Genomic DNA, 26,339 nt, shown 5'->3' on the forward strand with positions numbered 1-26,339 from the left:
GTGTTGCAACAAATATACTCTGACCAGGCAATGAAACGAGAGCTGCCAAAGAGCACTATCTGCTGGCAGAACTAGGAAGTGCATGCAAGAAAATTAAAAATAAGTAGGACAGGCTTTTTCTGGCCTCTATAGTCTTCCTCCCCAAGGCCCTAGAAAGTAACTCTACAACCAATTACAGGTCCAGTGCCCAGTTTTGAGCAACCAGCAGGAAAATCCTAACAATCTAGGTTGAGTCACGAATCAAAGAACAGTAACACAAAGCCTCCTGCTACTAAATCCCTATAAAATGAGAAAGATATTGAGCATCTGAGTAACCCACATCCTAATTAGATGCCTAGGTATCAGCAAAAAATTATGACCCATACTAAGAAAATAGAAGATATGGCAAAGAAAAGGAATATATCAAAGCCCAAGAAGAGATGCAGAATTTGAGAGAACTTATCAGTAAGATGAGCACAAATTTTCAAAATCAAATTAATGAGTTGAAAGACAACATGGTCAAAGAGATAAATGACATCAGAAGACACTGAGTGGGCGCAAAGAAGAATTTGAAATCCTGAACAGAAAAGTAACAGAACTCATGGGAATGAAATAGGTGAGATCAAAAACATATTTGAGGTACACGACAGCAGACTTTAAATAACAGAAGAAAGAATAAGTGATAGAAGACAGAATAAGTGAAGAAAGAAAAGAACAGAAAGTGAAAAGAATGGAAAAAATTGAGCAGAGCTCAGAGAGTTGAATGACAATACAAAATACAACATATATGTCATGGGAGTTCCAGAAGGAGAAGAGAAGGGAAAAGGGGCAGAAAAAGTACAACCATAGCTGAAAATTTCCCAACTCTCATGAAAGAAATGAACATAACTGTCCAAGAAGCATACCATATCCCAATCAGAATAAATCTGAATAGACCTACTCCAAGACCCCCACTACTCAGAATGCCAAATGTCAAAGATAAAGAGAAAATTCTCAGTGCAGCAAGGGAGAAGCAAACCATCACATACAAAGGATGTCCAGTAAGACTCAGCACAGATTTCTCTTCAGAAACCATGGAGGCGAGAAGAGAGTGGTAAGATACAATTAGGATACTGAAAGAAAAACTGCCTGCCGAGAATTCTTTATCCAGCAAAATTGTCCTTAAAATACGGAGGTGAGTATAAAATATTCACAAGCAAACAGAAACTAAGTGAGTGTGCAAAAAAAATCTACCTTTGCAGGAAACATTAAAGGAAGTCTTAGAACCTGAAAGAAAAAGACAGGAGAGACAGTGTTGGAGGAGAGTATAGAAGAAAGAATAGCATAAAGGACAGCCAAAAGGGTAAAAAGACAGACAAAAACAAGATATGATATATAAAAACAAAAGAATAAAATGGAGGAAGTAAATAGTGCATTTACAGTAATATCATTTAATGTGAATTAATTAAGCTCCCCAATCAAAAGATGTAGGCTGACAGAATAGATAAAAAAACATGAGCCATTCATATGCTGCATCCAAGAAACTCACCTGAGGATACAAACCAAATGAAAGTGAAAGGTTGGAAAAAGATACTCCATGTGAATAGTAACCAGAAAAGAGTAGAGGTAACTGTACTAATATCAGACAAAACAGACTTTAAATGCAAAAAAGTTATAAGAGATACAGAAGGCCATTTATATATTAATAAATGGGACAACCCACCAGGAAGATAAAATGGTCATAAATATCTATGCACCTAACCAAGGTGCCCCAGAATACATGAAACAAACTCTAGGAAAACTGAAGGGAGAAATAGACATCTCTGTAATAATCGTTGGAAACTTCAACACCCCATTCACATCACTAGATAAAACAACTAGACAGAAAATCAACAAGGAAACAAGAGAACTTGAACAATATAATAAACAAGTTAGACCTAACAGACATATACAGAACATGGCATCTAAACTCAGTGGGTTAAAAAAGAAAACAATAGATAATAAAAAACCAAAATAAAAAAGAAAGGGGAAAAAAAAAAAAGGCAAACTCAGCAGGTTATACATTCTTCCCAAGTGCCTATAGATCTTTCTCCAGGATAGACCACGTTAGGGCACAATGCAGCTCTCAATGAATATAAAAAGAATGAAATTATACAAAGCACCTTCGCAGATCATAATGGACCAAAACTGGAAATCAATAATAGACAGGAAAAAAGTAAATCTGCAAATATGTGGAGGCTAAACAACATACTCCTAAATAATCAGTGGGTCAAAAGAAATTGCAAGTGCAATCAGTAAATATATTGACACAAATGAAAACAAGAACACAATGTATCAAAACTTATGGGATACAGCAAAGGCAGTCTTGAGAGGAAAATTTATAGCCTTAAATGCCTAAATTAAAAAAGAAGAAAGCTAAACTCAAAGATTTAACTGAACAACTAGAGAAACTAGAAAAAAACCAGCAAACCAATCCCAAAACAAACAGAAGGAAAGAAATAATAAAGATTAGAGCAGAAAAAAAATTGAATTGTGAATGAAAAAACCAGAGAGAAAATCAACAAAACCATAAACTGGTTCTTCGAGAAGATCAATAAAATTGACAAACCCTGAGCTAGACTAACAAAGAAAAAAGAGAGAAGATGCAAATAAATACAATCAGAAATGAAAGGGGGGAAGTTACAACTGACCCAACAGAAATAAAACGACTCCTAAGAGGGTATTATGAGAAACTGTATGCCAACAAACTAGACAGCCTAGATTAAATGGACAAATTCCTAGAAATACACAACCAACCTATACTGACGCTACAAGAAACATGAGAACAAACCAATCATATTTAAGGAGACTGAATTCATCATTAAAAATCTCCCAGCAAAGAAAAGTCCAGGACCAGATGGCTTCACAGGCGAATTCTACCAAGCATTTCGAAAAGAATTAACACCAATCCTATTTAAATTCTTCCAAAAAATTGAAGAGGAAGGAGAATTATTCAACACATTTTATGACGCCAACATCACCCTAATACCAAAGCCTTAGATAAGATACTACAAGAAAAGAAAATACAGACCAATATCTCTAATGAACATGGATACAAAAATTCTCAACAAAATACTTGCAAATTGAATCCAGCAGCCTATCAAAAGACTTATATCGTGACCAAGTGGGCTTTATTCCTGGTATGCAAGGCTGGTTCAACATAAGAAAATCAATCAACATAATACACACATTAACAAACTGAAGGAAAAAAAAACAAACGATAATCTTGATTAACGCAGAAAAGGCACTCTTGACAAAATCCAGCATCCTTTTTTGATAAAAACACTTCAAAAGATAGGAATAGAAAGAAAATTCCTCAATATGAGAAAAGGCATATATGAAAAACCCTCAGCCAACATCATACTCAAAAAGGTTGAAAGCTTTCCCTCTAAGATCAGGAACAAGCCAAGGATGTCCACTGTTACCACTGTTATTCAATATTGTACTAGAAGTCCTAGCTAGGGCAATTAGACAAGAAAAAAAATTAAAGGCATCCATAGGAAAAGAGGAAGTAAAACTCTCACTATTTGCAGATAACATGATCCTGTACTTGGAAAATCCTGAAGTATCCATGACAAAGTTACTTGAACTAATAAATGAGTTCAGCAAAGTGGCAGGATACAAGATCAACACACAAAAATCAGTACTGTTTTTGTACACTAGTCCTGAACAAGTTGAGGAGGAAATCAGGGAAAATTCCATTTTTAATAGCAATAAAAAGACTAAATGCCTAGGAATTAACTTAACCAAAGAAATACAGGACCTATATGTGGAAAACTACAAAATAATGCTAAGAGAAATTTTAAAAGACCTAAACATATGGAAAGACATTCTGTTTTAATGGATTAGAAAAATTAATATTGTGAAGATGTCAATCTTACCCAAACTGATTTATAGATTCAATGCAATACCAATCAAAATCCCAACAGCTTACTTTACAGAATTAGAAAAGGCAATTACCAAATTCATTTGGAAGGGAAAGTGCACCTAAATAGCCAAAAGCATTCTGAAAAAAGAAGAGCAACGTGGGAGGAATTTCATGGCCTGATCTTGAAACATTACAAAGCTACAGTGGTCAAAACAGAATGGTACTGGCATAAAGACAGCCACACTGATCAGTAGAATAGAATTGAGAACCCAGAAATAAACCCTCACCTATACAGTCAACCGGTTTTTGACAAACCTACCAAATTAATGTTAACAGGACAAAACAGTCTCTTCAACAAATGGTGCTGGGACAACTGGATATCTATAACCAAAAGAATGAAAGAGGTCCTCTATTTCACTCCCTATATAAGAATCAACTCAAAATGGATTCAAGCTGTAAATATAAAAGCCTCGACCACAAAACTACTAGAAGACAATGTAGGGAAACATCTTCAAGATCTTGTAGCAGGTGGTGGTTTTTTGGACCTTATACTCAAAGGAAGTAAAACAAAAGAAAAAACAGATGAATGGGACTTCCTGAGAAGTTAACACTTTTGCACCTCACAGGACTTTGTCAAAAGGGTGAAAAGGCAGTCAACTCAATGGGAGAAAATATTTGGAAATCACATATCCGAGCAGGGTTTAATATCCAGGATATATAAAGAGATGTTACAACTCAACAATAAAAAGACAACTCAATTAAAAAATGGGCAAAAGACCTATAGAGACATTTGTCCAAAGAAGAAATATAAACGGCAAAAAAGTACATGAAGAAATGTTCAATATCACTAATGATTGAGAAGCGGACGCAGCTCAACTGATAGAATATCTGTCTGCCATATGGAGGGTCCAGGGTTTGAACCCCAGGGCCTCCTGACCCATGTGGTAAGCTGGCCCACGCTCAGTGCTGCAGTGCACAAGGAATGCCATGCCACGTAGGGGCAGCCCTGTGTAGGAGAGCCCCACACATAAGGAATGCCGCCCCGCATGAAAAAAGTGCAGCCCGCCCAGGAGTGGCGCTGCACACATGGAGAGCTGACGCAGTAAGATGACACAACAAAAAAGAGAGGCAGTTTCCCAGTGCCACTGGACAATGCGAGCGGACACAGAACACACAGCAAAATGTATACAGAGAGCAGACAACGGGAAGGAAGGGGAGAGAAATAAATAAAAAATAAATCTTAAAAAAAATATATATATATATCACTAATGATTAGGGAAATGCAAATCAAAACTACAATGAGATATCAGTTCACACCTATCAGAATGGCCCCTATTAAATGTTGGAGGGGATATGGAAAGATAGGAACACTTATTCACTGTTGGTGGGAATGCAGAATGTATAGCCACTGTGGAGGACTGTTTGCCAGTTCCTAAAGTTAAATACAGAGTTGCCACAGACTCTGCAATACCACTACTGGGTATATACCCAAAAGAATTGAGAGCAGTGACACGAACAGACATGTGCATAGTGATTTTCATAGCGACATTATTCATGATTGTCAAAAGCTGGAAACAACCCGGTGTCCATCAACAGATGAATGGATAAACAAACTGTGGTCTATTCACACGATGAAACATCATACAGCTGTAAGAAGAAATGAAGTGTCATAAAGCATAGGACAACATGGATGAACATGGAGGACATTATGTTGAGCGAAGCAAGCCAGACACAAAAAGACAAGTATTGTATTATTGCATTACTATGAACCAAATATATTATATAACATATTGTATAACTCAAAAAAATTTATAGGTATCCAGTAAAAAAAACAAAAAAAAAACAAAGTCACTTTAATTTACTAAGGACCATAATCAAACCAGAAATTCATCAACAGTAAACACTAACATAATATTACTTTCACACAAGTACCTTTGGACATGGTAGTACCTACATTTCTCTGGGAAATTTGTGAACCAAAGGAATGATGAAACCATGACATATGTTCTCACCCTCTTCCTCCCACCACTTCTTATTCTTAGTGTTCCTGTCATTGGGTCCTTTGCAGTGTTTTTTTATTTCTCTCCCCTTCCTCTCCCGCCCCCCGCCCAAGTTGTCTCCTCTCTGTGTCCATTCACTGTGTGTTCTTCTGTGTCTGCTTGTATTCTTGTCAGTGGCATTGGGAATCTGTCTCTCTTTTTGTTGCATCATCTTGCTGCATCAGCTCTCTGTGCGTGCGGTGTCACTCCAGGGCAGGCTATGCTTTTATAGCGCGGGGCAGCTCTCCTTACGGGGCACACTCCTTGCACATGGGGCTCCGCTACACGGGGGACACCCCTGTGTGGCACAGCACTCCTTGTGTGCATTAGCACTGCGCGTGGGCTAGCTCACCACATGGGTCAGGAGGCCCTGGGTTTGCACCCTAGACCTCCCATGTGGTAGGCGGACGCTCTATCAGTTGAGCAAAATCCGCTTCCCTTTGCAGTATTCTTACCCTGCCACTTGCCTCTGGGTGATTTTCTCTCCATATATGATTTCACATCCTCTCTATTCATATTTAATACATACTTACATTTCCAGCTAAGACTTTTTGCTTTCATACTTTTAAGTTTTAAGGAAGATTACTCAAGAACTTACCACCCCATCGGTCCCATTGTTTCTGCTCTGGTTTTGCCACGTTTTGCCTCCTTAAGGAGTTCTTCTATTGCTTTCCTGATGGGGAAAAGGGAAGATATTTGAGAGGCAGTCACCCCACTAAATTTTGAAAATCAATTCATTCCATTTATATGATCTTGGGAAAGGAACAGACATTTTGAAGCATGAAAGCTGGGGTGGAAATTTTTAAAAATAATTGACAGTTCTGAATATAAAAGTTTAAAAAAACGCCTTTTATTATGAAAGGGGAAAACACTGAAAATAAAGTTAAAGAGAAAATGAAAAACTGGAAAAAGTTTTGCAATATGAAATAATTAAATCATATATTCTTAATATAATAATTCTGTCTCTTTCCTTATCAATTTGAAAAATAACCAAAGACATTACTGGCCAAAGATATATATCCATACTAAAAATGTTCGAATTCACAATTATTCTAAGAAATATTAATTAACCCAACAATGATAAATCTGTTTCTGCCCATCGGTTAGTGAGGGAGAGAGAAATTGATACTCTATTTTCTACTGGTGGGGACTTAAGCCAATATAATACTTTTGGAGCACAATTTGGCAACAAGATACAAAGCCTTAAAAATGGTACATAGGGAGTGGATGTGGCTCAAGAAGTTAAGTGCAGCTTCCCACAAAGCAGGTTGTGGGTTTAGTCCCCGGTGCCTCTTGAAAAAACAAAAAAGCAAAGCAAATGATAAAAACCAACTCATGGAAGCTGGTATGGCTCAGTGGTTGTGCTGGCTTCCCATATATGAGGTTCTGGGTTCAATCCCTGGCCCCCAGTACCTCAAAAAAAAAAAAACAAAAAAACAGCAGTACATAGGGGACCAGATTGTAGCTCAAGTAGTTGAGTGCCTGCTTCCCATGTATGAGGTCTGGGATTCAATGTCTGATACCACCTCAAAACAAATAAACAAAAAACAACACATACCTGTTGACCTAAAAATTCATTCTATCCTAAAGAAATATCCAAATAACTATGCAAAATTATGTGTACAAAGATGCTCATTAAACCACTTGTTAACATTTAAGAAAAAAAGAAAGCCCAAATGTTTATTTGTAAAAACTGAAGTTAAGAAAAAAGAGAAGTAAATAGCTGCAAACAAATATAGTCCAAAAGACAAAACTATAAATATATCATAAAGTTTTGAAAATGGATAATTAATAGATTCTATACCAAAACATTTATGTATACTATTATGTATACTATAGATTCTATTTAAATATTTAAATCATTTTCAGATGATACTAACATTCTCTTAGTTTTAAAGAATGCTTTATTTTATCAAAGCATGCATACAGCTTAAAGACAAAAAACAAAAACAAAAAACGACACCATCGTTCCTTACTCACCAAAGAAAAGTAATTTCAAACTTAAAAATTTTTTTAAAAATACCTTCAAACTTATAGGACAGTTACAAAAATAATACAAACCCCATACAGAGACTTCCAACATACCCCTAACCCTCCAGACATCCAGATCCACCAATTTTAACATTTTGTTACATCTTCCTGTTCATTTTATCTATCTATTCACCTATCAATCCATCCATCTAGCCATACTTCTCTCTGTCTGCCTATCTATCAATCCATTTTCTAAATACTTGAGTGTAGGCTGAATATGTCATACTCCTTGAATACTTAATACTGCCACGTACATTACCTAAGAACAGAGGATATACACTTATGTAATCATCTTAAGTGTAGGTATCAATTTCAAGAAAAAAAAACTGTTATAAAGCTTACAGTCTATATTCAAAATTTATATATGTCCCAATAATGTCCTTTTGAGCCTGTTCTCCCTTATATCTCTTCCAAGATCACAAAATGCATTTCACTGTCTATTTAGTTGCTTTTTTTAAAAACTGTGACAACATACATACAACATAAACTTTCCCATCTCAACCACTCCTAAGCATACCATTCAGTGGGATTAATTACATTCACATTATGCTACCCTCATCCATTACCAGAACTTTCCCATCACCCCAAACAGAAATCTTACACCCACCATGCATTAGCTCCCCAGGTCCTCTGGCAATCTATATTCTACTTTCTGTCTCTATAAAGTTGAATATTCTCTGATATTTTCTTTGTAGTTACTGTGGGGCTTAAATTTAACATCCAAAATCTGTAATCATCTTGTTTGCTGTGATACCAAGTTAACTTCCATACCATACACAAACTATGTTCCTGCAACCCTCTGTTCACCCATCTTTATGTAGTTCTTGTCACAAAAGGCATGTTTATTTATGATGAGTCCCAACTCACTGAATTATCATTTTATTTTTATGCATTTGCCTTTTAGATCCTATAGAAGTAAACAGTGGAGTTATAAACCAAAAATACAATAGTATTAGTGTGTCATTACCCTACCAGAGATCTTACTTCTTCATGCTGCTTCAATTTATTGACTATTGTATTTCCCTTTCAACCTACTGAACTCTCTTTAGCATCTCTTGCATGACTGGTCTACCAGTGATGAACTCCTTCAGCTTTTGTTGATCTGGGAATGTCTTAATCTTTCCCTCTTTTTTCTTTTCTTTTAGGCCAGTAAAAAGAATTTTTTAGGAAATGGGGGAAAAGAACAGAGCTTGCTGAGAAATTCTTCCTCATTTTTGAAAGATAGTTTTGCCAGATATAGAAATATTGGTTGGCAGTCTTTTGCTCTCCGCACTTTATATATGTCATCGCACGCTTTTGTGCCTCCATGGTTTCTGATGAGAAATCAGCATTTAATCTTATTAAGGCTCCCTTGTATATGACACATTGCTTCTCTCTTGCAGCTTTCAGAATTCTTTATCATTGACATCTGACAGTTTGATTATACTGTGTCACACTGTGGGCTACTTGAGTTTTGTCCTGTTTGTGGAGTTATGTGAGCATCCTGGACTTCATTAAATTTGAGAAATTTTCAGCTAATATTTATTTGCATATGCTCTCGCCCCTTTCTCCCTTTTCTTTCTGAGACTTACACAAATGCATATACTGGCACGCATGATGATGTCACATAGGTTTTTCAGGTCCTGTTCACTTTTCTTCATTCTTTCTTCCTCCCCTCCTCAGACTGGGTGATTTCAATGGTCTTATCTTCAATGTCACTGATTCTTTCTTCTGCCAGTTGCAATCTGCTATGGTCCCCTCTAAGGAATTTTAAAATTTGTTACTGTGGTCTTTGGCTCTATTTGGTTCCTTTTCATACTTTCCATCCTTCTATATATGTTCTCTTTGCCTTCATTTATTGTTTCCTTGATTTTCTTTTCCTTTCCCATGTTTTCCTTTAGGTGGTTTTTTGTTTTGTTTTTTGTTTTGTTTTTTCGGTACCGGGGATTGAATCTGGAACCTTGTACATGGGAAGCAAGCACCCAACCACTGAGGTATACCTGCTCCCCACCCCCCCCTTTAGCTTTTGAAAGCATATAGTACTTTTTTAAAAAAAGTCTTTGTTTGGTATGTTCCAGTTCTGGTCCTCCTCACTTATGGTTTCTAATCCTTTAATCGTCTCCTTTGTCTGGACCATAGCTTCCTATTTCTTTGTATGTTTTGTGACTTGTTGAAATCTGGACATTTTGTTATTGTAATGTATTAGTACGGGAATTTGGACTCTAAAGCATCTGTTCCTTAAAGTTGTAGCCAACTAGTGTTATGACATAGCTTTCCCTGAATGTCATGTGCTAACAAGCAAAAAAAAAAAAAAAAAAAAAAAAAAAAAATATATATATATATATATATATATATATATATATATATATATATATAGAGAGAGAGAGAGAGAGAGAGAGAGAGAGAGAGAGAGAGAAAACACTTTTCCCAGTCTTCACAGATTGACCTGTGTGAGTACTCTCCTTCAGAGTTTGTCCATATAATGAATTTAGAGAATAGCTCTGGTCAAAGCACTGGGAGCTTCCCTGATCCTTGATAAGCATGTGTCTTGGACCCTAGGAATTCCTGTTTACATGGATACCAATGACATCTGTTTCCTATAAAACATTATATCCTACTGCCAGGAATCCCTCGCCCCAGGCAGCTATGACTTGACTGCTCACCCACAGCATTCTGTAGTTGTGGGAGCTGCCTTCCACATGCAGAACAAATTCTGGGGTGGCAAGTCTGTTACAAGTTTCCTGTTCAGTTTCTGAGGCTGTCAACAGAGAGACTAACCAGGCATACATGCTCCCAGGATGTACACTAGGTTTTCTGGTCCCTTTGGAACTGGGACCAGGGATCCGCCCTGGGAACACAGGCCAGCTCTGTGTCAAGCCAGTGAATAGACAGAGGAAGAGCCAGCCAGGGCACAATGAGATACTACCACGTTTAAGATGCATTGTTCTTGATTCGGCATTTGCCCAATACTGCAATCCTTTAACTGTTTTCTAGAACTTTGAGAAAGATATTTCTGCCAGTTCTTCCTCGTTGTTCAAAGTTTCTGTGGGGGGATGGAGCCTTAAAGCTTCTCACTCCATCATCTCAATCAGGGCAGGGCCAATCTCAACTTTTAAAAATCTGTTTCTCCTAGCATTTACCTCCATATTTCTAACTAATACTCTTTCAAAGTGTTTCACCACTCTGTTAATCCCAACAAATACATTTGAATATTTCCGTATAATTAATCACTTTTAATCAACTCCTTTTAAGAGTAGTAATAAAACCTTTGAGAAAATGTCTTTTCCATTAACTAAGCAGCCTGATACTTTCTCATCAGTCCTAGGGGAGCTCATTGACCAGGTCAGTGAAGTGCAGAGGCCCAACCCTGCCCACCAACATATACATCTGCTTAGGTCACTTGCTCAATCAGATAATTTTCACAACCAAGCTGTGTTGTATTGAGAATAGATAAGTGCATCTGATTATTATATAGCCTTCTTCTTCTACCTCCGAAAATAATAATACATTCTACTGATGCAGTTAGGAGACTTTGCCTCATAAGTATTTCATGAAAATGTATCCTATCTAGCTCTGAAACAGAGATCCTTTGTATCCTCATATATGTCAGTTTAAAAAAAAGGTTGAAAATATTCCAAATATATTTCCCTGTTCCAGTAAACCAGTGTTATAGTTTCTAATTAAAAATACTAGGCTATCATACTTAGATCTACCTATGTGTGCTCTCTCCTCTTGACAACAGAAAGGGTTAAAAATCATCAGGGAAAAAACTTGCTTGGGCAGTTCCCAAATTATGAATTGCATTTTCCTATATAGAAAAAAAAAAAACTGTGTTAAAATGTTTGCCTAGCATTCTAGGCCAGCCTACAAAAGCCTATTTGTGTCAAAATATAGTTGAAATGCTGTACATCTGCAGAAAACAATACCCAGTAAAGAATCTTCCTGAAGGCATATTCTAGGCATTTTCAAGAACTATGAAGTTTGACAATGATGCTTTTTTAGTTTTGATTTCACTTAAAAATTATCTCCAGCACTGTTGTTAACTTTATCTGCTATGAGTAAGGATGGCTTCTGATTTACAACTATAACTAAAGACAAAAGAAGGTAAATGGATGAGAAAGACTGCCGAGGTTGAAACTAACTCATAGTGATGAAATACCATGCAAGGAGCACAGGCTGGGTGGGGTTCAAGGCATTCAGTCAGAAGGCTACCATCGCTGCAGTCCACAGCAAACATGGCAGGCAGTGTTTCATTCCTAAGGTTGAGATGTTCTCAAGTTAGGTATTTGTAATTGGCTTACCAACAACTAGTGTTGGTATGGAGCTTCACTGCTTACAAAGTACTGTCCTATCTGAACATGGTAACACAGTTATCACCACCAGTTTACAGATGAGGAAAGCCATACTCAGAGACACTAACTAGCTTGGTCACGGTAACAGTGAGGAGAAAGATTGGTGAGGAGGGAGAGGAGGAAGAGAACAAAAACAAACCTTGGGTCCTGTTTTTAAGGTTCAGATTCAGATCTCTGATATTTCTATTACGTTGTCTCCTCCACAAATATCCATGCAAGAAATGCTGCAAAAGTTTTCTCTGTATCATTAAAAGGCACAAAATAAAATGGAGAGTGGGGAGGAAGGGAAAAGGCTTAGCAGAGTGGCCACTGATTCTGTATTCATCTAAAGCAGGGGTTCTTAAAAAGGTGTCCATGAGCTTGAATTGAAACTCAAAGGAACATTCTTGTGGGGACGTGTTGGTGTGGGTTTGATACATTTATTTAAAAATACACAGTAGTGTGGACTTAGTAAGGGGTCTGTGTTTTTCACATGATACTGGCAAAGGGGTCCGTGGAACAAAAATGATTGAGAACCCCTGAGCTAAAGAGAAGAACTAGGAGAGAACAGGCTGAAACTGGAGAGGTAGAAGAATGAAGGAAGACTGCTCACTATTTCACCCCAAGAATGTACAGCATTCTCTACATCCCACCCCAAATTCTCCTGCTGAAATCCCTTTGCAGGACTTTACTTCTGAATAAGAAAACAACTATTTCTAGCAATCATGTATGTAGTCTGTCTTTGAAATAATATCACCTTCTAAATTGAAGGGAAAAAATGAGAAAACCAGGTAGTTTTCCTAACTATTGTAGGTCTCCATGGTTTTTTGCTGAAATTCTTGCTAATGAATTTTTGTGTAAGGAAATAGTAAATCCAGTTTCTATTTCACATAATCATGAAGTCTAAATATTTAAATTATCAAAGATTATGAAACATCAACATACAATACAATTTTTAATGAGATGATGAAACAAGTGTAAACTGCAATCAAAATACAGGAAAAGCTGATAGAAGAATATATAAGAACTCAGTACATAGAGAACTTGAACAATCAAAAAATATACAAACAAATTTAGTTCTAGGTACACAGCAAAAAAAATTTTTTAATGAAAGGTTGGAAAAAGACATTCCACACAAACAGACACCAAAAAGGGGGCAATTGACCAAGAAGTAACAACCATACCAAACATTTATGCACCCAACTTAAATGCCCCAAGATACATTAGGCACACACTGGCAAAACCGAAGGGAAAAACAGATGTCTCCACTACAACAGATGGAGACCTCAATACACTACTCTCAGTACTGGACAGAACATCTGGACAGAGGACAAATGAAGAAACAGAGAACTTGAATAATAAGAGTTTCTTTTGTATAAGGTGTGAGATAAGGGACTACTTTCTTTTGGATATGGCTATCCAGTTCTCCCAGAACCATTTGTTGAACAGACTGTCCTGGCCCAACTGGGTGATCTTAAAAGCAATGTCAAAAATCACTTGACTGTAGATATGAGGGTCAATTTCTGAGTTTTGAATCAGTACCATTGGCCAATCTGTCTGTCCTTACGCCAGTACCATGCAGTTTTTAACATTGTAGCTAAGTATATGCCTTAAAATCAGTAAGTGAGAGACCTGTAACTTTTTCCTTTTTAAAGACATTTTTGGCTATTCAGGGCCCCTTACCCTACCAAAAAAATTTGATTGTTGGCTTTTTGATGTCTGCAAAAAAAAGACAGCTGCAATATTTAATGGGATTGTGTTGAATCTTTAAATCAGTTTGTTCAGAACTGACATCTTAATACTATTTAGTCTTTCAATCCATGAACATGGAATGTCCTTCCATTTATTTAAGTCTTCTTCAGTTTCTTTTAGAAATGTTTTGTACTTTTCTGAATGTAGGTCCTTCATGTCATTAAGCACAGCAATTTTTATAATCAGTTTCTTTAAATATCTTAAAGGTTTCTTTGTAAAACGAATTCATTAGAAATAATTTAAAGTACAATGGAAAGAAGGAATCCAAGAGAGTTGGGTCATTAAACAGTCAGTTTTCTGGGCACAGGAACAAACTACAGTGAATTTTCAATGATCCATGAGTATATATGGAGCCAACTTTCCATCCCAGCTCAGCTTCCCCAGGCCTACCTATTCATTCCATTAGCCAGCTGGCACATGCTGAAGGAATGCAAGACCATCATTAGAGCTGTTTAAATAAAAACCAAGTGGGAATACAAATCTGGTGTAAAATCATCTTAAAATCCAAAGTCAAACAATTAGTTTTGAGTTATCTGGGCCTGTGTTTCTTTTGAATCATCTAAATCAACTGAGAGTTCACTATACCAGTATATGGGGAGGGTAGCAAGAAATTTAAAGCAACCAAAATGAAACACCAGAAATTAGAAGGCAAATTACATAAGGAGAAACACAGGAAAATGAAAAATTTAAAGGAATAAAATCAGAGAAGTTAAAACTCAAATAACTGCTTGAAAAGGACAGAAGAGAGATACACAGAGTCACAAGGACCTGCTCATATCTTCTTGAGAAATGGTGAAGGAAAGCCAGGAACATAAGGCAGAATATTTAGAAGTTTTCTAAGCTTTGTGCCTCCCTCATTTTAAAAAGTCACCTTGGATCAACTAACTGTAGAGAACAGTTTCTGTCACATGACAGATGGAAAAACAGGTTTAAATAAGGCAATAAATTGTTTAAGACTACTCTGAAGGTCTGGATGTGTTCAAACAAGCAAGACTCAGTGACAAGAAGACAGACTTCTTGGAAAATTGGCAGGACTCCGTGCAGCACCACAGGCTGATGGTTAAGGCCAGGCGATCATCCAGCACGTCCAGTGCATCATCAGTGCTGAAGGTAACCAGTTTACAATGGTTGTAACTATAGCCAAGAAAGGAGATGATGGGAAGATGGAAGAAAAGTCAAGGCAAGAGAAGTGAAGGCTGACAAAAGAGGAAATGTAAAATCACTTGCCACTAGGTAAGGGACTGTAAGGAAAGGAATCAACAGCCAGAGGTTCCTGACTTAGCCATACCTGGAAGTGGCCAAATTTGACCAAGAGCAAAACAGTACTATACATCCTCAATTAGTATCATCACTTAAGTCATAGGGGGAAACTGCAGATACTGCCTAGGACGGCTGTCAGAAGGAGGCAGGGATGTCAAGATTGTGGCCTTTAATCTTCTATGGATGCTTGAAAATCTCAGACAAGTTCTTCATCTCTGGATATCTGAGACAAACAGCGTTTTGTTTAGCTTCTAATATTACTTTTTTTGTTCTTCATACAAGTGGGTAAAAACCCACTTCATTCACAAAAGTTAACATCCTCTGCACTGCATCTCTTAGTGCACATGCTAATTGTGTGCTGGAAGAAAATTCTTAGTGCTGGGGTTCCAGGGCACAAATACAGAGACAGCAGGATGTCACAGTAGGGGCTACTGGTCTCTCTCTGCGAGACCTCACCAGAGGGACACCCAGGGAGATCAGCACATTTCTAGGGCCCTGTCAATGACTGTCAGTCTCGACCCCTCACTTGGCCCTGCCTGTCAGGAGTCTGTCTAGGCTACAGTCTTTGTCTCCCTCCTTAACACTGGAAACTCAGTTCCCAAGTCACCTCTCCAAGCCTTTCCTTCCTCCCTCTACTTGCCTACAATAGATATAACCATGCCTTTCTTTCAGGTCCACCTAGGAGTGACTGAAGTCCACTGATTTTTAAATATGTACAAGTTTTAAGCTAAAAATAAGAAATAAAACATAATCCTCCTTCTACCTCAACAAATATAGATTCATAACAACAACAGCAAAAACAAAATGACAATGTAGTTTTTTTTTAATGATTGAAAGTCAGTAAAATAGCAGACAACAGAATTAACATGTTGGCGATTATTGCTGAGTCAGTAATATTTGGAGGAATATGGAAATACATAATTCATAATTATATATTTATTCAATAAAATTAATCTTCCTACCTTGATTTCAGCATCACAATCATACTGTTATAATTAAGATTTTCACATAAATTATGTTCAATGGACAATAATAATCCAAAGTATTAGAAAACAAAATGTAACTATATTCAATGTGAACAAAATGTCAATGTATTTGTCAAAATGTAAATAAACTTAAATGTAAACATTTAAAACCTAAACTCACGAGCACCACCAGGAACTGAGATCCCAAAAGAAGCCTGGAAATGAAAGTTTAGCACTACTGGGAGACAATACTTTGTCAAGGTAGACTCTTATTATTTGTGCTGAGAGGAAGAGTTTGACTAGTAACTATGTCTTTTCTCCTCTAAGCACACATGTGGCTCAAATCCTTCCCATACTCTAAAGCAGTGTCCATTCCAAATTGACAGTAACACAACTCACCAGTGTTCATGTGTCACACACAGTTTCCACTCATTCAAGGACACAGGTCAAAGCGCCAGGAGGGGATTTCCCAGGTTATGAGGTGCACTGAGCACTGGATCCCTTGTGCCAGAGGGAACCACGTGTGTTTGTGATACATGAGGCTCTCTCAGGCATGAGCCCAGAGCTGCCCTCTGGCCCAGGTTATATCACAGAGGATGGGACAGAAAAGAGATTTAAAGTCTAGAAAGATGAGTGTGAAAGAGAGACACTATCAGAGTAAAAACATGGTAATATGGCAACTGTTGGAATTTAGTAAAGGATAGGAAAATATGGCAGAAGGTTAAAAAGCAGAGATACAAAATAAAATTCAAACTCTCACCAAATAGTTACTTAAATGTTCCTTAAAAGAAACAAAGTCACATAAATTGTGCAAAAGAAAATATTACAATGTAAAGTCTCTAAAGTTTGCCTCTACAATTTGGCATGCTGTCCTTTGACAAACACACTACATACCAGAAAATCCACCTCACCCAAAGCTTGGTCTGTAGTCTTTGCAGACTGTCCTAACAGCGCTTCAGAGTTTTTGGATCTCAGCCCTGAGGATGGCCTATTCAGCAGAAAGTCTGGAAAGGCTACTAAAGCCATTTCCTTGAGTTATGTCAAGGCTGCAGTAACCTACTAGAAAGCAAACTGCCACCCCTTATAGATCTGAGTGTCTGATTCATTGAATGGTTATAAATTATACTCAAAGCCAAGAACCATGGAATAGATAAATGAAGATACAAGAAAGTTCGAGAATGGGCAGGATTTCCTAACCATTTCCTGGTCTTTAAAAAGTGTTCTCATTTTGAAACACACAAAGAAACTAGCCTCATGAAGGTGCTATTTCAAATAAAGAACGTCATCAACTGAGTTTAAGCACCTTTTAATTCAGGAAGAAACCACATCTGTATTTCTAATCTTAGGAAGTCCAGCAGAAGACAATGAGATGGAAGAAGGGAAAGGCATTCCACAGACACCAGCACATTCAATAGCCGTCTTAAGAAGCTGGAGGCAATGAAGAGCCAGTGGGGTTGCAAGCCCAGTGCTCTCTTCTGGCGAGGGGACTGCCAGGCCCTGGGCCTCGTCTTGATCACCAGGTCTTCTGTCTTTCACACTCTTGGTGACTTCTTTGAGGAATATGGTGAATTTCCCTATGAAACTGGTAGGAAGAGCTTCAGAAAAAATAGTATATGTACACACAGATAATATTTTCTAAATCAATAAGTACAAAAATCACCAGAAAAATAATTTGTTAAACTTCTAGGTTTTAAACATTCTTAAATGCTTTTTAAAATGCTTCAGTGTCAAGTATCAAGTTTTTCAGGTGCTAATTTATATAACAATGAACATAAGTGGGTCAAGGCAAATTTTCAACCGATTTCACAAGTACAAAACAATCTCAGTTAATATTTATACAAGTTCATTGGTAACAAAACCCTATCTTTCTTTAGTGTAGTAGTTAAAAGAAATTCAGTTCACACACGCATACAAACCTAACTTTGGGAGCAGTGTCCCTTTGAGGACAGGGTTTACAGATGTTCAAAGTACTAAGCTCAACTTAAGAAGCTTCCTGAACAAGTCAGCCCAAACTTCACAACTGGGCAAATAAGGTCAGTTACTCTGATAAGCTCCAGAGATGCCTCCCTCTTGGCTGCACCATTCTTAAAGTGGCTGACTTCAGTGGACAGGAGAAGATGCTAGACCAGCGGCAAAGATTACTGAGGGGAAGTAGCCAGCACAGGGAGACTAACCAATATGGGAGAAAAGCCCAAGGCAAGGAAAATTCCATCACTGATTTAAAAAGCCCTTTAAATGTGTATCTCACCAACAAAGGTTGCCAAAGAAAGAAGCCATAGAGAATAGTATAATTCTGGTGTAGGTACGAGCTACAAGACAACAAAGAACCAGCAAATAAATGCTAAAGCAGCACTTTATTATTTAGAGGCTTGAAATTGCTTACATGTGATGATATAGCCAAGAAGAGAAATACGAAAGAGTGACTATTTCATTCTCCGTTGTTTTTAAAAAATACATGAAAAAACCTGAAAACCATCTTCTCATGACTCTTTATTAATGCTTTAAGTAGCTATATATAAGAGAATCATCTCATCTACTACATAGTTTGAAATAAGCCATCCTGAGGGATGGAACAGTGGCTGCAATTTAACTGGATGGAGACGCTAATGAAGAGCTAAGAACTGAGTTTAAAAAAAAGGCCAGGTATCCAATTGAGACTGCAGGGGAACATTCTGAGATAGATCATGCTGATTATCCAAACAGCATAATTTGTCCTGCTCTGAAGGTCTACCACCTTCTTATGCTGACAAAAAAGGGCACCGTATAAATGCTTAGGAGCAAACTTTCACATCTGAAATACTGAACCCCTATATTCACAATTCTCCCTTAGCATTTGCTTGATAGAAACTGAGCCATATACTAAACCTCTATATTAATTCCAACATTCTCAGTTTTCCCAGAGAGGCACCAAATTCAAGTATTTACAAGACTATTTTTTATTATAATTTGGAAGGAAACAAGTCAAAATGAATTAAAATGCTCAGGTAAAGATCCATTAAAGCATATTACAAAAAAAAAATGTAAGTTTCTCAAATGTTAGAGTTAGAGGTCATCTAGTTTAATGTCATATAAAGCCAATGAAAGTATGGATTAGAGAGATTAACAAACTGCCAGCTTATATAGTTAGCTGACTTAAAAAAAATTTTTTTTAACTGAAAATTATCAATATTCCTTTTTTCCCCCCAGAACCCAGGATGGCATGTTTGGGTCATCCTGGGGAGAAATCATGTGGGGACAGACTATAATTCTAGTATTTTAGACTGTGATTATTACACCACAAGCACAAACACTAACACTATCCCATTGCTACCACGTTTCTATAATGTTACAAACTCTATTCAGCAATGGTTTGTAGGAAACTTGGTCCTGGCTGAAGTCAGGAAGAGTGCACAATACGAACACGTTCAGCCTTGACAATGCTTCTTCAAGTAGTATGCTGTGACTGCTTACTTATGTAAAAAGGAACACTTATATGAAACTAAACTACTAACTTCAAAGCATGATCAATCAAACACTCAGTCTAGAAACCATGTTTTACATTGGAAATCACTGTGGCATAGCAGAGTCAGCTCTGCTTATCAGCTGTGTGCTCCTGGGCCAGTTATGTTCCCTATTAGTCTGTTTTCCCTCTGTAAATAAAGAGATTTAACCCCTCCTTGCAGATGTACTGGACAAGAGATCTTAAGGGCCAAGTTCAAAGCAGGTACCCACTAAAAGTTTGTTCCTTTTCCCTTGTATTGGCATTTCTTAGGAGGGACAATGTGGTTCACTTAGGCATTTGGATTTGGCAAAATAAATTCAATTTTTTTCATATTGAGATCCCTTTATTTCTTCACATTCTGTAAAGAAAGCTTTCTGGATGATAACTTGTATATTTAGTATTATTCATTTTTTAATGAAAGTTGGGGCATTTTTTTGGGGGGGGTTCAAATAATATAAATGAAATGCTGTCTTACAATAAGTCAGAGGAGATTTCCTGTGTACAACTATACCTGATAAAACTAATTAGCTTGTTTGACAGAGGTAACCAAGTCAAAACCAGGTCTAACAAAGATGAGCAGAAACCTAATTAGAAAAGAATTACCTCAAACTGCTATGACCTATGAAATACATGAACAGAAATGAGACCAATTATATGAAGGCCCTCTATCTCATATATACAAAAAAGAAGCTGGTTCTTTAGCTTTTACTGTGGTTCCTAGCTTTCATGCTTGAACTAGGTCTGCTGAATGCAAAATGGGCAGCCAGGCAATTTCCTTATTTATTCTATCCACAAAGATGTTTTCTACATTTTGTGAATAATTAAGTGCTCCTGCATAGATTCTTTTTTAAGTTAAAATGACTATATTTAAAGAAAGTGAATGAAGTTTAATAATATGGAAAATGGTATATTTATGAATCAAGTGTTAGTAAACACATATCTGGGTCCTCAAGCTTACTCATCAGGTCTTTCATCATCAGGATTTACAAAAAGCAGCCACATTTCAGCCTGAATTTAGACATGAACAAGGATTGCAGGTCAACTGTTTTCTCTCTTTAGATATGTGCCCTGGCAAAGCTATGTTCCCTTCAAAACATGCCTGAGAGGCAGTAGAAGCAACATCATGGAGTTTAAAGGCTGAGCTTATGAAGGTAGGCAGTCCTGGGATCAAATCCACTCACTTTACCTATACCTTCTTAGGCTAGTTATGTAACTTCTCCAGGTCTGTTTTCCTTTCTATAAATGGGAAAAACACTGTCTACCCTTAAAGAGGGTTAAACTGGTTTTCCTACTTGGCTTGGCGCATCAGTCTCATTACTTGACAGTCACAGTTACGTGTTTTTTAGGCTGTCTGGTTTTGGCTAGGAAAAAGCCTAGTTGGCTTCCTCAAGTCCTGGCTTGTTCTGAAGCTCATGGCTCTTAGATGGGGACCAACTTATTTAAAACTAGCAAGAGGAAGAGAAACTCATGCTTGCTACAAGTCTGGGCAACAGACAGTGACACACCTGTAGCTGACACCTCTAAAGACAGGCCTTTTCAGGATAACAATTTCTAATGGTAAGTCTGTAGACTCTCTAAATTTTTCTATCCATTTAAGGAAAAGTGCAATCTTAAACATGGAGACAGTAAACAAGCAAACAAAACCAGGACAAAAACTGTAGAACTGAGTCTAGAAGGCTTAGGTTACAAGGTCTGATGCAGAACTTAAATCCAACTCATTTACTTTGACAAAGAACATGAGGTGGTAACTGAAGCATACGGCCCTAATTTCAAATTAACTACTTTTAAGAAAAACCCTGTAAGTATTCTATACAACAGGATTTATGCTGAAGTCAGCAGACCAGAACAAGCAAAGATGTGAAATAATTTTAGATGAGAATCTCAAGGAGTGATCCTTAACTTAAAATCTGTTTCAATTAAAATTACTTTGAGATTCCATAAATATACCAAGTATGGTGGTAAAAATTAAAGAGTTGTGAAACACATGCTCATGGAGATCCAAGGGAAAACTGGAAAGTTTCTTCATCTTATTATGGAGCTAATGTGATAAAGATGATAGCACAAGTCAAATTATAGAATACTCCCTCTAATTCTTTATTTTGCCCTTCATGTTGAATTAAGCCAAAAAAGCCCTGGCACTTCTGACAATTTTCCACCAAAGCAAGGGAAAGTCCCTTATCAATGGCAAAATAAAATATGAAGAACTCTACATTAGTTTTATTTTTCTGAAGTATCATTGGTTTATGAAATTCCCAAATCAAAAAGTATTCAGGAGAAGTGGACGTGGCTTAACTGATAGAGCGTCCTTCTACCAAAAGGGAGGGTCGAGGGTTCCATACCCACGTCTTCCTGACCCATGTGGTAAACCAGCCCACGTGCAGAGCTACCGTGGCAAGGAGTGCCATGCTATGCAGGGACACCCCTGCATAGGGGTGCCCCATGCACATGGAGTGTGCCCGCATGAAAAAAGCACAGCCTACCCAGGAGTGGCACCGCACACATGGAGAGCTGACACAGCAAGATGATGCAACAAAAAAAAAAAAGATGCAGTTTCCTGGTGCCACCAAGGGTGCAAGCGGACACAGAACACACAGCGAGTGGATGCAGAGAGCAGGCCCTGGGGGGAGGGGGGGCAGGGAAGAAGAGAAATAAATAAAATAAATCTTAAAAAAAAAAAAAAGTATTGTGGGCATGTAAAGTAGAACAGGAGCTTACAAAACCAACAGTGCCTGCCTTGGGGTCACTGATGTGACCGTATGCCCCTGCAGACCTAGAACCTGCCTTCTTAGGTGTGTGTAAACACCATGCCTGACCCTTCTTACTCCTTAGCTCAGGTGACCTGTATGCTCTCTGGTCTCCTGGTGCTGGCTCTCCTTCTGCCACTCTAACCTGGCCCTCTCTGCTCATGACCACCTTCTGCCTAAAGGAGCTTCCAGGTTTAGTTCTTCCTGGACAGTCTCTGTCCCAGTGTGTTGTCATCTATATAGGACAGACTCTAGAGTTAAAGACATGCAACCACAAATTGGTGACTTCTCAACTCCAAGGCTTTTTTAAAAGTTTCTTTAGCCTTCCAATTCAGGCTCAGCTTTTAGGATAGTCACTGAAATTTCATACAGAGCCCATCTTCTATTCATTTATTAAGTATTTTTTGAGTACCTATTATGGGCTGTGGATACATGACTGAACAAATCAAATATCTCTGCCCCTGTGGAACTTACGTTATAGTGTGAGTGGATATGTATGTGTGGAGGGAGGAGCAGACAATAAATAAAAACAATAAGTAAATCACTTATATATGCATAACTAATTATATGTAGGCAATAAGTGCTATAGAAAAAGTCCTGTGGGGGGTAGTGTCAAGAATGCTGGGGGAAGGGTTGTAGTTTTAATGAGGTAGAAGAGTTGAAAGAAATGATACTTTTCCTTCAGGAGTTCAACAATAATACACAGCTCATTAGTTCACCTAGATTGCATATGCTGTGAAAGCAGGAAACAAATCGGAGTTGATTTTGCATGTCTAATACCCAGAATGTAGCAGGGCCTTAAAGAGCTGCTATACGTACTAGATGACATAAATTGCTGAACTATTTGGTCAGGGATATGGATGCAGTATTTGGCACTGAATAATGGCATACTTCAGAATCAAATCCTTTGAATTCCATTTCATGGTACCCAAAACAATCATTCTACAACTTTTGCCTGACCAGAGATCCTTAAGGACAAGATCCCCAGGATAATCTGTATCACCTTCCCATATTGCTGGGGGGAAAAGAAAGGCCTCTGATTAGCCAACTCTTTAACTGGAGGAATACCTATCTGGTAAATTAGAGCAACAGGAGGAAAGATAGACACAGCATGGGATAAAGATGGTTAAAGGATGGTGATGCCAAAGGCTGTTGGGGACAGAAAAAGGACACCTAGGAAATAGAACAGATGCTGTAAAGGTATAATCATCTTTACTGAGGCTCTCTGTGATGCTGACCCTTTCCTCCAGCTCTTTATCTCATTGAAACCACATTTCCTTGCCTCACTCACTTCTTTAAGCTTGTTCCTGTTGTGGAAGCTCAAATGTCAGTTGATGAGTATGCAAAATAATGGCATTATGAATCATCAGTGCTTTCTCTACACTTTTTTTCTCTTGTGGTGGTCATACCCAGACACTGATATTCAATCATGCATACATTCATTCATTCCCTGAATAAATACTAATTAAAGCCTACTGTGTGCCTGGCACTATTTTAAGCACGGGGGATACAGAGGCAGACAAGGACAAAGACCTTGACTTCAGGGAGCTTACATTAAAAAAGGAATTGGACAAGAGATAAATATAAAATGTAGTGTTGGGTAACAATAAGTGCTGTGAAGAAATGTAGCAAGGCAGGGGAATAGAAAGTGATGGAGTGTGCGGGCATATGTGCTGTTTTACAGAAAGCAGTTGAGGTGGGAAGCCTAGAAGATGGTCCCAATCATCCCACCTCCTGGTATTCACACACGTGTAATCCTCTCCCCATGAGTGTGGGCTGAACTTACTGATTCACTTCTAATACAGAATGTAGTAGAGGTGATGGGATGTCATTTCTGAGGTTAGTATACAAAAAGTCTGGTTCTGGGTTAGGTACTTTCTCTCATTCCGTCTTGGACTGCTTGCTCTGGAGGCAGTCAGTGGCCATGCCATGAGGAAATCCTATGAAGAAGACCATGTCAGTGAGCTTGGAAGAGAATTCTCCCCCATTCCAGCCTTGAGATGCTGCAGCCTGGATGATACCTTGACTGCAGCCTGGTGGGAAACCTGAGCCAGAACCACCAGCTAAGACGTACCTGATTCCTGATCCACAGAAACTGTAAGCTAAGGTAACATGCTATGTAGCAAAGGATAAGTAATACAGCGGGCAAGGATAGCCTTTCTGAGTAAATGATTTTGGAAAGAGTCAGGCTATGTGAATGTTTAGGGGAAGAGAGTTTCAGGCAAGGATAAATGCCCATACCCTGAAATGGGAACAAACTAGGCATAAATGAGAAAAGTGTCAAGGCCAGTGCAGTGTGGCTGACAGTTACAGATGATGGTGTGGAAGGACAGACAGGGGCCATCTCATGCAAGCCAGCCTTCAGGATTCTCACAACTCATGAGACACACCCAATCTACGAAGACCACTATTCTAACCACTGTCAAGTGGCTTACACAAGTAATATAGCAATAATGTTAATAGCTAATATTTGAGTACGGAAGTGTACTCAGAATTGTGCTAAGTGCTTTATTTCATTTATTCTTCACAGTAACACTATGAGGTAGGTACTATTACTAGCTTTTCTTTTGGATATAAGTAAAGTGCCTCACATAAAGAGTACGGAATTTACTAAGAAATATTATCAGATAAAACATGAATATATGCTATTTTATCTGGCTTAATCCTTAGATGACTCCTAGATTGAGCCCTGGCTTCCTACCAATATTCCAGATACCTGGCAGTGAACCAGGTGCCATCCACAAAGGATGGCTCCAAAACGTGCTTTTCCTTTCTGCCTACTCTTTATCTTGAAGCTTGGGGAGGATTATAAATGTTCCATCAGCATCTCAATTTCATTGTGAAAACAGGAGAAGCACAATCCACTGATCTTTATCTATATTCTATTAACTGGAATGCTATTTCTCTTAAAAGCAATGGCTTTAGCACACCAATAACCTTTCATGCAGGGCCTTCAGATTCATATTATAGTGCCGCCTTGGGATAAATGAAACAAAAATGACAGGTGACACTAAGGCTTTTTTTGTTTGCGTTTTGGCTTTAAAGTTGTTACTTACAAGAAATAGGAACCAAACCAGCTGTTCAAGACAACTAATGGTAATGTAATAACATTAATAGCTAACACTGAGAACATGCTATGGGTCAGCTCCTGTTCTAAGCATTACGAATAGATTACCTAATTAATAGGTATAACATCTCTATATGGTAAGTATTACTGTGATGCTAATTCTATAGATGAGGAAACTTAGGCACCAAGAAGTCAAATAGCTATAAAGAGTGGAGCCAGGATCAAGACTTAGGCAGTGTGATTCCAACAACCACCTCAACTCTCATGTTATACTGCCTCAGTTATTTAGCCCAAAAAAATATTTAGGATTACACAAACATATCAATCTTTGCTTCTAAGAAAAGTATACTTTTCTCAAAAATACAAAAAACAAAACAAAAAACCTTATAAAAACAATTCCTGTTACACATACACATACCAATCAAAAACACCCACAATATTCTACATAATGACTCAGTATCTTTTACTATAATTGATAAGTAAATACATATACAGATTAAAAGGCTTAGATGACATAAATTTAGGCAGTAATAAAGATCACACACACAGAGGAAGGTGAAGTACAAAACTGATTCCTTTTAAAAAGTTAAGTATTTTGCTTTCCCATTGCTGAACAACTTAAATTTATCCTTTAAAAAAAATTCTAGGCTTCATCTATCCTTGATCGCTGTTTCCTTTCATTCTTTCCCCAGTTCACCTCTGCTCCTTAGCCACCCCACTTCCCAGGGCCTTCTCTCACACCCCACTGTTCTTTTACTTCTCACTTATATCAATACCTCCAAGTGCATCATCTATTTATATATTTATTTTGTCTCTGCCAGTGGA

At 37.8% G+C, this 26,339-nt stretch overlaps 1 protein-coding gene across 1 annotated transcript in view; it reads right to left on the reverse strand.

Annotated features, from left to right (window-relative positions):
- POLR1D (RNA polymerase I and III subunit D) overlaps positions 1-26,339 on the reverse strand; it is a 55,097-nt gene that overhangs the window by 20,618 nt on the left and 8,140 nt on the right. Inside the window, exon 3 of the mRNA XM_023588785.3 lies at positions 6,503-6,577. Coding sequence (XP_023444553.1) covers positions 6,503-6,577 — 75 coding nt within the window. The remainder of the gene's footprint in view (positions 1-6,502; positions 6,578-26,339) is intronic.

Source organism: Dasypus novemcinctus, chromosome 15, assembly GCF_030445035.2.
Source record: "Dasypus novemcinctus isolate mDasNov1 chromosome 15, mDasNov1.1.hap2, whole genome shotgun sequence".
In the NCBI taxonomy this organism is placed as follows: Eukaryota; Metazoa; Chordata; class Mammalia; order Cingulata; family Dasypodidae; genus Dasypus; species Dasypus novemcinctus.